General features: G+C 43.9%; 1 protein-coding gene across 1 annotated transcript; it reads left to right on the forward strand.

Moving 5' to 3' along the window:
* Positions 1 to 288: 288 nt before the first annotated feature.
* Positions 289 to 9,048, forward strand: lpcat2 (lysophosphatidylcholine acyltransferase 2). The gene is made up of 14 exons (XM_003969532.3): positions 289 to 599; positions 934 to 1,076; positions 2,545 to 2,762; positions 2,838 to 2,950; positions 3,388 to 3,448; positions 3,923 to 3,981; positions 4,785 to 4,819; positions 4,897 to 4,951; positions 5,657 to 5,739; positions 6,027 to 6,152; positions 6,232 to 6,385; positions 6,492 to 6,590; positions 7,312 to 7,453; positions 7,525 to 9,048. Exons 1-14 carry the CDS (start codon positions 489 to 491, stop codon positions 7,701 to 7,703), a joined length of 1,578 nt encoding a protein of 525 aa, XP_003969581.1. The 5' UTR covers positions 289 to 488; the 3' UTR covers positions 7,704 to 9,048.
* Positions 9,049 to 11,480: the final 2,432 nt, after the last annotated feature.

The raw sequence follows: 11,480 nt of genomic DNA on the forward strand, positions 1-11,480 counted from the left end.
ATGAAAAATAAATCGCTTGTGAAACGGCGCCCCCGTGTGGAGATTTAAAAGCTGCGTCGAAGATATGTGCTATAACAATGTCACTATATAGTCATTATTCCTTAAAATGCCGCAGGAACGCTTTTTATATATTTGCTTGTGGTGTAGTCCCACAAATATCGTCTCATTAAATCGGAAAACCGTAAGAATAAACCCCAATTTCGGCTTGAAACGACTTCAGTCGACGCTCGTACGTCGGGGGCGGAGCCTGAGCCACGTCGCTGTCCTCCGCTCTCGCGCGTCTTTGAAGCCCGTGTGTGTTTGTGTGTGTGTGTGTGTATGTGTGTGTGAGAGAGAGTTCTCGCCTGACCTGCTGCTGCTGCTGCTGCTGCTGGGGGGTGAAGCGGTGTCCCCCGACGAGGAAGTGGCATGATAACATGACGGCGCCGCAACAGCCCGGCACCCATGCTTAAAGCAGATCTTGTCACTTGGCTCCGTTCAGGACCGCGATGCCTCCGCAGCGAGTGTCCGCTCTGCCGCGGCAGCAGTCGCTGCTGCTGCCCGCCGTCATCAACCCGTTTGTTCAAGACACCAAGCTAAGCAAATCTACAGTCATTAAAGTGAGTAAATTCCACGATCATGTCGAGCGAATCGTTTCGCCAACGCTGTTTTGTCTGTATTTCACATCCTGTGCGAGATTACGCTTGCACACACGCACACACTGACGCGCAGGCCCATAATCTCCGACAGCGGTGTAGAAATCGGCTTGTAAAGGTCGTTTATGTGGGCGACAAAGAACAAGAGCCTTTGTGTGCTTTCCAGAGAACCCCGCAGAAAAACATGCTAATTTCTGCAAATAACAATGTTAACAGAAAGGCTTAACTTCCTTGCAGCCAGCTTTACATTGTGTACGTGCGTGTGTGCGTGCGCGCGCGCGTATCCCTCTCCATACAGTGTGTCCTCCTGGGAATCGTCTTGGTCCCTGTCCGTGCCATCCTCATGTCGCTGGTCCTCATGGTGACCTGGCCGGTGGCTCTCATCATAACCTTGAATCGTCCTCTGAAAGGAGCCGTGGAGCCCATGAAGGGCTGGAGACAGTAAGTGGAACGCAAACACAGACAAGGGTCTAAAAAGCCCAGGAGTGTGGACCGTCCTTCCCAGGGAGGCAGACATGGGTGCTCTTTTAATAGCAAGACAAAAATCTCCATCGTCTCACAGTTTCCCAACTGTGGGAGACAAAATTATATAAGCGGATTATGTAATAACCCTGCTGCTCCTACAGTTCATGAATATGTGTGATGAAGCTGCTGCAGCAGCTGGATGCATTCATGCTTCCACCTTGCATTCAAGTCATTGGAATAAAAGTCCTTCTTTCCATTTTCTGTTTGGCGGGAATACACTCGGAACAGGTCACCTGCTCACTTGCTCACCTGCTTCACCTGCAGCTAGCGTGCATGTCGTTGGGGCGGTGGGAGGAAAAGCACCAGGTGACAACCCTCTAATACAGGGACTGAGAGAGAGCACACAAGCAGGAATGGAAGACATCCAGCACACCAAAATTCAGAAAATTCTATCATTTTTAATTAAAACTTTGCAAATGTTGACTTAATTTGTCCTGGCGCCAGTGTCAACTCACATAATCTGATCAGAACATCTGATGTCCCATACTTAATTGGTAAATCTGCATCCCTAACGCAGATTTTTCCAACTCTTCACCAAGTTAAGCAAATCTTTGCTGTTCTGTTCAATCTAGACCAGTTTGACCTTCTAGCGGCCGTTAGAATATTTCAGTTTCAGCATTGCAGCGTTTCCTAGTTTTGCAGCGCCGCACTGGTTTATCCTGCAGGAAGTATTGGCAGGAGGAGCAGCGGAGGGGTACATTTCCTGGCTCCAGAAGCAGATTCAGAAGCAGTTAACCAGCAAAGGCAGCATATTCTCAAAATAATAGTTCTTGACAAGACTTGAAGAATGTGTAGTTGCCTTTGCAGAGTCATGGTTCTGCAGATCGTATCAGCAAAAAACATTTCATAAACTGAGCCCCCCCCCCCCCCCCCCCCCCCACCGCGAGTTCTCGGAAAGGGAAGCGCCGAGTTATTGCATGAGTTTTCAGCACAGAGGAACTGAGAAAAAAAAGTCATTTTCCTGAATTACCAAAGTTAAACCCCCACCCAATATGTGTGTTTAAAACACAGAATCTTTCTTGAAGCTTAAATTTGGGGAGGTGTGATGAATAAATAGGTCTAAAAAGGGGTTAAATTTGCTTTGTACTGAAACTCCTATCTCATATCTAACAGGTTTGTACCTGTGGACACATGACGGCACATTTTTATGACCCAACATGTCTTCGTGGCAGAAATTTGGGGGACTTTACAAAGTTTCAAAGTGAATTTTGCAATGACAAATAACCGGAAACCAAACGGTGTTGTCAGCTCTTCCATCACTGAGGTTTAACAGATAGTAATCTTACGAGGAAGGAGAACATCCTGTAACAACTACTGAGTAAATGTTAGATTAATCATTCATGATCTTCACTTTAAAATGGACCACGGTACCGCCTGTTTGCAGGTTCATGTGTCGGAGAGTGATGACCGCCTTGGGGCGGGCATACTTCTTCTGCATGGGCTTCCGTGTGGTGATTAAGGGCACCCAGGTCAGTAGCAGCGAGGCCCCCATCCTGGCCGTGGCCCCCCACTCCACCTTCTTTGATGGGATCGTGTGCATTGTCGCCGGTTTGCCCTCTACTGTCTCCCGGGTCGAGAACCTGGCCACGCCCATCTTTGGCCGTGAGATGCTTTTTCGCTTTGCCGCTTCACCGCTCGAGATTCTATCTCTGAATATGTTTGTGGGTGCGCGTGCAGGGCTCGTGCGCTGTCTCCAGCCGGTGCTGGTGTCCAGAAAGGACCCAGACTCCAGGAAAAACACGATCCAGGAGATCGAGAGCAGAGCGAAGTCAGCGGGCCACTGGCCTCAGGTCAGTAGACACGTATGAGCTCAGAGCATCATTGCTCCAGAAAGAAACACACTTAACTTTTAGAATCAATAAACAATCTTTATAAATCCTCATATGCTTTTAATCCCTGATTTGCATCAGTGTACCGCACATGGATATAGAAGTATATTATGGATATTCTTTTTTTTTTGGGTCAAACCTCGTCAAACCTGAAATCTGCTCTTTCTGTTTTGAGTTTTGAATGAGTAGATGAGTGGTTGTCTGACGGTCCCTTAAATAAGAAACATAAGTAGTCGTCAGTGTTCAGGCTGCAGGGTGACTATGCTACTTTGTTGGGTTTATAAATTCATAAATCAGACTCTGAGTCAGCGCCACCCCAGCCACAACCCTCACACATGATGGTATTACATTAGGTCCTAATGTTGTTCCTTTATTAACTGCCTTTTTTTTTTACTCAGGTTCTGATATTTCCAGAAGGAACGTGCACAAATCGATCCTGTCTTATCACGTTCAAACAAGGTGAGAGGCATTAAAATGTAATTTTACCCTTTCTGTCACAGCGGAGACATTAAAGTTTAAGAGACTGAACAAATGAAAGAATGTTTGGGCCAATGTACAATACTTCCACTTAAATCAAATCAGCTGTGCAGAAACAACCCTGGTTGCTGCATCATACATTCATCATCTCCCCCAGGCTGGAGGCGATGGCACCATCAGCCCCGTCTTGGTGGGTTTGTCAAGTTCATTGAGCTGCATCTGTCAGCCTTTTGTCATCAATTTTGACTACCGTATTCTTTAAGTCTCCTCGTGGCTTCATTCGTGGCACCGCCACATCATATCGGTGCTCCGCTTGTTTCCTGCCGACTCCTCACTCCTCCACTCCGTTTGGGCTCCTGTTGGAGACACTCCAGTCGATTACTTCCCATTTTATCATTTGAGTTAAAGCCACAGATAAAGTCGACCACAGATATTTCCGCCTTCCCTCTCTGCTAGGTGCATTTATCCCAGGGGTCCCTGTGCAGCCGGTGCTGATGAGATACCCCAACACTCTGGTGAGTGATGACCATCAAAACACAAAGTTTATGTTGGCAGAGCGAAGAGCAAACATCCTGTTAACACAGAGAGAACGCACTCTAAACAGCACAAAGTATTTGTTCCCATCCTGGTAGTGAAGGTTCGGATTTTATCATTCAGTCTTAAGTACCCCACAATGGAATGATGTTTTTGCCCATCAATTACGAGCAATAGCGTCAAAATGAGAGGAAAAATAACTGAGGGGTGCTCAGCTCGCTGAAGATAAGACCTCTCAAAGAGAATCTACACAGATGACCTCTCAAAGATAGAATTATAACCCAGCAATAACAATAGTAATATCGGTGATGTTGACCAAGTTTAATTTCGATCATTCAATCATTTTAAGTGTGAAGAAATGAGGGAGCGTTGACTTTGGATTAAAGCTGGTTAAATACCGAAGTTTCATCTAGAAGTGACTCAGCAAATATGAGTTGGCATAAGCAGCAAACACTCCACAACAGCAGTAAAAGTTAATACGGTTGTTAACTTAGTTAATGCTAAAGCCATGCTGTCACAATATGCAAGCATGTGAGTAACAGGAGGAACCTGTACGGAGGAATTCAACAACTTTGGTGGCAGAGACAAGATATGACGCAATCATGCGGAGAACTAACCAAACAGACCCATTTATGCACCAAAGAGACAGTTTTGGGGTCCAATGTTCTAAGGTTCATCCAGTTTTCAGTTTACTGTGGCGAGCTACAGATGTCCCAGAGCTATTAGGGATCTACTCTGGTGTTCACATCGCACTGTTAATAGCCCATAATCTTTCTTCCTTCAGGATACGGTGACCTGGACTTGGCAGGGCTTCGGCTCGTAAGTGTGTTTCCTGCATTTTCCATGTCACATATCTATGGGTGAAATAAGCTGCATTATACGTGTGTGTTCTGCAGGAGGGCGCTGCTGCTGCTGACGCTGAGTCAGCTCTACACCACAGTTGAGATAGAGGTCAGTGGGCGCAACCCATGTGTTTATAGACTCACACGTGGTAATAAATGATAACTACATGCTCTCTCAACGCCAATGCAAACACACAGGGAACAGAGAAATATATTGAACTGGCTGGTTTGACTGCAGGTACAGTAATGTAACTTTTCATGAGATGAGGTCAGTTAAAAGCAGGGAGGAGCACAAGGACACTGCACTATTTGCTAATGGAGTGGAGCTCTATAAATGAGGGACTTGGTTGGTGGTGCTGCAGTTACCGTAGTAACAAGTTTTGTGAGTACAGTGTGAGAGCGTCTGCTCGACATTAAGGCGTCCATTCTTGAAAATCACAGAATTGTGTTGAACGTGGTTCCAAGGGAACAAGGTCCCAGTAAAAACCTCCCTTAAAGTGGAGGGATGTTCATCCAGAAGCAAAGATTCGGTGATTTGATTGATTGATTGATTTTTTTCCATTAGTTGTTGAAATCTTTGGGCTTTTTCCTGGCGAGCTGGATTCAGATGGTTGTTTATGGCATCATTCTCATCTACAGCTTTTAAATCAGTCATAATGTTGCAGGCTAACACTAACACTGAGCCAGAAATATGATGTACAGTCACTGAATGTTATGATTTAGTCCAAGACGTTGAAGAATACCAAGCGGACCACTTTTGGTATTCCTGACAGTAACTGTGACCTTTTTTGGTCCGTTTGTGTCTGTTTTACAGTTCCTGCCTCCACAAATCCCCACAGAGGAGGAGAAGAAGACTCCGGCTCTGTTTGCTTGCAGAGTGCGACAGGCGATGGCCCAGTGAGTGTTTTACTGCTTTTGAGAGCGCATTGTACTCCGGTTGGCATGAATGCACAGTCATGTCACTGTCACAAACAACTCCTGACTGCATCGAATTTGAGTAAAAAAATAAAACAAGTGATCAGTTCAATAGATAACGATCAGGGCTGCGTCTATACTGAAATTAAACCTACTGACTGTCCCAAGTGGCTTCTGAGAGCTGTTATGCTCCAGATCATTGACAGCAGTGAAGTCAGACATATTCAGGAGTGAAATTCAACTAAATCACAGGGTTGACATGTGTGCAGAGCTCTTCGAGTCCCCGTGACGGACCACACCTACGAGGACTGCCGTCTGATGATCTCCGCTGGCGAGCTGACGCTGCCCATGGAGGCCGGCTTGGTCGAGTTTACCAAAATCAGTCGTAAACTCAAGTAGGAGCAGCTCTTTGGATGATGGCAAAGGCAGACAGATTATACCGTGACAGTAACACGTGTTCCCCTGCTTCCTCAGCCTGAAGTGGGACAACATGAGAAAGGAGCTGGAGAGCTTCGCAGCCATGGCCAGCTCGTGCAGAGGAGGACGCATCACCATTGAGGAGTTTGCTCACTTCCTGAAGCTGCCTGTCAGCTCGGCCCTGGAGGAGCTCTTTTCACTGTTCGACAGAGTGAGTGTGCCAACAGAAGCACTAAAGAATGGTGTCTCAGCACAGGGAATGTAAAACTATCCCTCACACCGTTCTCTCCTTACTGCTGTCCCCCCATCCCATCAAGAACGGAGATGGCACCATAGACTTCAGAGAGTACGTCATCGGCGTGACGATTCTCTGCCGGCCGGCGAACACGGAGGATGTTCTTCAAATGGCTTTCCAGGTACGATGAGGCACATCCATCAGTTTCCAAGAGGAATTTCAGCATTTTCTCTGTCAGCTAATGTGAGGTGGACTTTGAGAGGATGGCAGGACGTCTCATGATGATCTGCACAAATGTTTAGCTTTGGTCATCCAGGCATAACTGCTCACTTTTTAGTATTTGATTTGTGCTTTATATGATGTCACATCTTGATACTGAGGTAATGAAATTGTAAAATTGCTGATCTGATTTTATCTTCTCGATGTGATTATTTCCAGATTTCTTGACCTAACTTGTTGACTGTGGGATAAATCAACATATGGGAGTTTCTCATAATTTCTGGTCATTTATTAGTTTTATAGTCTTTCAGTTGACATCACGAGTTAAACCAATGCTTGTTGCAAAAGCAATGTTATTGAGAAAAGTTTTGACTGGTATTAGTATTGGACTTAATTTCAGTACTAAATTACAGTAAAGCGGAAATTTGCTGTTACTGAAGAGCAGCAGAGAGCAGCAGAACAGAGGCAGCATTCACAAACTCATCTAATCTTAACACTGTGTGTCTGTTGTGTCATGAGGTCAGATGTGGTTTTGAAAAAAAACAACAAAATATGCTTTGGTGTTTCAGTGAAATGAGTGAAAGAGGCTGTTTTTTCCCTGTCGGGCTTAATAGAATCAATGCCATTATATTGCTACCTTTTCTTAACCTTGTACAACCTCTCGTCTTTCCTCTCTCGCGCAGCTCTTTGACACAGACGGGGATGAACGCATCACCAGAGAGGAGTTTACAGCCCTGCTGCGTTCAGCTCTGGGCGTGTCAGACATAAACATGGCCAAGCTTTTCAAGGAGATCGACGCTGACGCTTCTGGTTTCATCACCTTCAGTAAGTACAGGCTGTGAGCTTAACATCTGTCCCCACTTTTCTAACATTTTCACCCAAATTTTGTTTTTCAGACGAATTTCAAGCCTTCGCCATCACCCACCCTGAGTACGCCAAACTCTTCACCACATACCTGGAGCTGCAGAGATACCAGGCCATCCAGGAGGCCAGTCCAGGAGAGCTGGAATTAACCGGTCAGGCCAGTTTGAGGGAAAACCAGGAAGACAGCATTTCTGACAAAAAAGACGACTGACACAGAGGGGAGGACGCAAAAGTTGTCGTACACTGGAGAGGAACATTTTGAGGTGTCATTTGTCCCCTGACGACTTTGAGTCGAGCCATATTTTGTGTGACGTGTTTGCCTTTTTATGATGCTGGTTTTTATTATTATTACACTGCTTCTGCTTTCGATTTTAGTGCCTTATAGACATTTTTATCGAACCACTTCCACAAGCCAGTAAGCAGAAAACCTGTGTTCACATTGCTGTTGTCATGTTCACATCCATTAATTATAAGTAAATAAACCTAATCCTCTGATGAACCTCTGTACTGGGTCTATCTAATCCCAAAATCTTAAATTAGTAAGTGTTTTGTGATCACCAAATGTCTTTTTTCTGATCTGCCCCATGACATTGATGCCCCTTTTCCGTGCTTTAATGTTGCTTGGTTGAACTGTGTGCTGCCTCTCGTACATGTTGGTCTCCCTTTGCTAAAAGAAGAAAGAGAAACCAACACTTCATAAATATAATGAAGCGTTCCAGGACTTCTCCTTTAATTAGTGTACAGTAAATTTAAAGAATTCTGCTCACCCGCAGACGTTCTTCTACATCTGCAAAGAGCGTTCACCCTGCGCTTTAAACTCTTTTCTAGCGCTCGGGGACGCTGACATTGTGAGGCGGATGTATAATTAGCCGGAGGTTTGCTTTGCATGTGTTCCCATTTGCATTTCTACTGAAGACTGTTGTTGCTGAGACAGCAGATGCGTCCACGCTGCTTTAAGTTTACGACGGCAAATAAGCCACCGAAAATAGGGCAATTTGTGAGCAAAAAGGCAACGGGGTTTGTTCGCAGCAGCATGTACCGGTGGGGTATGCTTTCAAATTAACTAGCAGCATTGTTATTTATTCTGCTAGGTGGTTTCAATTATGTGGATTTGTTTTTATTTTTTGTTAGCACTGCAAAGTTTTAAAATAAAAGGACATACGATTGTAACCCTGCCTGTGTATTTATATTCACCACTGTGGGGATTTGTAGTGTTTTGTAATGATGCCTTTGCCTGTGGGTGTGCGAGTAACCGCTAGGTGGCAGCAGTTGTCCGTCGCTTTTATTCTCTGTTGTATTTCTTTTGTCCTTTATAGCATTACGAGACCCCCGCCTCCATACTTTATCTTTTTGTAAGTCATTTGTCAAATATTTCATGAATAGGTATATTTTTAACAATTTATTTAAGATTATAATAAAATAAATAACATTCAAAAGCTGTAATATACTTTATTTGTTAGTGTTATGTCATTCTGTGACCCACTGTATTTCCAATGGGAGGTAAAAGTGCAAATAGATCTTTCCTTAAAATGTGCGAAAACAAAAACTAATTGAAATACAAATCTGCTGTGTGTGTTTATGTGAACGTCTTTCCACTGTGTCCCAATGACAGCACTCTCGTCTCAACACAGAACCTTGTTGAAAAGCCCTATTTATTAAAAGCTGACATTGCTTTGTGCTTGTTAATATCACAAGCTTAACACAGATTTATTCAACTCAAAAATTTCATGAAAAATAAGTCTCAAGTCACAGAATTCTGTAATATTCAACTCACTTTCACCGAGGTCACCTGATTGCCTGATCCACACCGTTTCTTCAAACATGTCCAGTGTTAATGATGTGTTTGACCTTGGACACACCACTAACCTGTCCTGATATAGTGCTGCAGTCCTGCAGCTAATAGAATGAATATTTTACTAATCAAGAATGAGAAAACACATGCACTTTCAAAATGAACAAATGTTTGTGATGTGGCTTGTTTGAGAGTAATTCACGGGTTTAAGGTTCGATTATAATTGGGATTAGGTAAGGGTTAAGTTTAGGGTTAGTTGGGATGGTTGGGTAAGGAGCTGCGTATTGGAGGTTTTCACAAAGATAGGAATGCAAGTGTGTGTGTGTGTGTCCATAAAAAACAAACCTGGGAGGAGACCACCAAGACACCTTTGATTACTTCAAGCTTCAGCAGCTGACAGCAATTGTTGCTTATATTTTACAGCTGGTGCTTATATTCTTCACCAGAACAGCCTTTACAGGGTAGTGAAAAGTATGAAATGAATAAATATTTGCCTAAGTTCACCCAAAGACACGTGGAAGAATCCCAGGTCAAATGGAGGTAGGTTCTTTGGTCTGTTAGGACTTTTTACAAAGGAAGAAATCCAACTCCCGAAAAAAACCCACCATTTAAGCATCATTCCCCCGAAAGGTGCTGTATTAGTATCATTAGTATTATCATAAAGGCATTACCCTTTCCTGAGGAGCTATAATGTGGCCATGAATGTGGCTTCATACACCAAAAAACACATACACCAAAACCCTATGCTTGGCCCTGGACAAACGGGAGGCAGAAATGAGTGATGAAGAGTGGGCTGCTTCATTAAAAGCCCAATGGTGGACAAACTGTGATTACCAGCTGTGATTTCCACCTTCAATTTGTTTTAACCTTTTCAAATGTACGGAGGCTCATTTCATTTGAATCAAAATTGATGAGATGGCACGAAATCAATTAAGTGACATTGTTGCCGTGCTTACCAAAGTGTGACTTTGTCCCCATTCGGAGCTCCGGCTCTCCTCCCCGTCCCCTCTTGCTTCTGCATGGCTGTTGTATATTGCTGTATCCATTTCAGCCCTGCCTGGAGGGTAATCCTGTCGCACTAGATTGTGGGAGATATGTGTTGGTAAATCGGATTTGGTCTCCTCAGGACCTGGAGTGAGTGAGCGGCCTCTGTTTGCAGAACCATACTGGACACGGGCTTCATGGGGATGAGGGACTTTCTGTGCCAGGCTGGATGGAAAGGTCAGAAACGACAGGTCTTCTGTTAAACTGATGTGACACTACTGTGCACATCCATTTGACCAGGTACCCCATCTGTCTAGGAGGAAATGAGGATAAACCCTGGCTGAGATTGTTTTCTAGGGGTCTGAAGTTTTTAATTTTCATTCATTTTCACTCTTATAGAGGCAGTTTTCACTTAGATAGTAATCATGAATCAGCTGGTTTAGTTGCTTATTCAACAGATATTTTTGCAAAATGAAGGCATTGTCCACAAAGATATTGTAAATCCCAGCTGCTTCCTTCTCGTCCTGCCAAGGTAACCAGAGGTACAATCACTTTCACACTGTAAATTGCTTTAAAATAAAGGTGTCAACAGTATAAGTTGGTCGTCCATATCATTTTTTCCCACCATAAATCTTTTTCCTTACACAGACTTAAATTTTGCACACATTATGGGAAACCTTCTTTGAGTCAGTAGAAAGATAAACAGGGCAGCCCACTCGTTAATCATTCCTATTAGACTCCCTTTCAGGTGCTTTTACCAGGAAAAACCTTTCACGGTTTCAGCATCGGTCAAAGGATCCAGGATTTCGATCGTCTTTGAATGTAAATGCAGTAGTTTGTGCATTTTTGTTCTGTATTGGTCATTTCTGGTTTTCTCATGCACGCTCCCAGTTTTGTCACATCTTGGTACACTCCAAACCTCTTCCTGGTATTTTCTGGAGCATATTATACTGTGGATGTGTTTGTGCTATTCGTTTAGCATCGTTCACTACAGCATTGTTGTACAACCTTTTTAGCTGCTTATTTGTGAGATACTACACACGTAAATATAAATCAGACACATTTGAGTCAAGGTCAAAATGCTCATGAAATCTTTCTGCATCTTGAGCAGTATTGTTGCTTGTGTAAAGATTCGGTTCATCCACCTTTTTGTTTTAAATAGTTGCTGCTTATTCTTTGTTTCACTTATTGGCAGGCTGCTTCTTGTCATCC

The sequence above is a fragment of the Takifugu rubripes genome, chromosome 13 (assembly GCF_901000725.2).
Source record: "Takifugu rubripes chromosome 13, fTakRub1.2, whole genome shotgun sequence".
In the NCBI taxonomy this organism is placed as follows: Eukaryota; Metazoa; Chordata; class Actinopteri; order Tetraodontiformes; family Tetraodontidae; genus Takifugu; species Takifugu rubripes.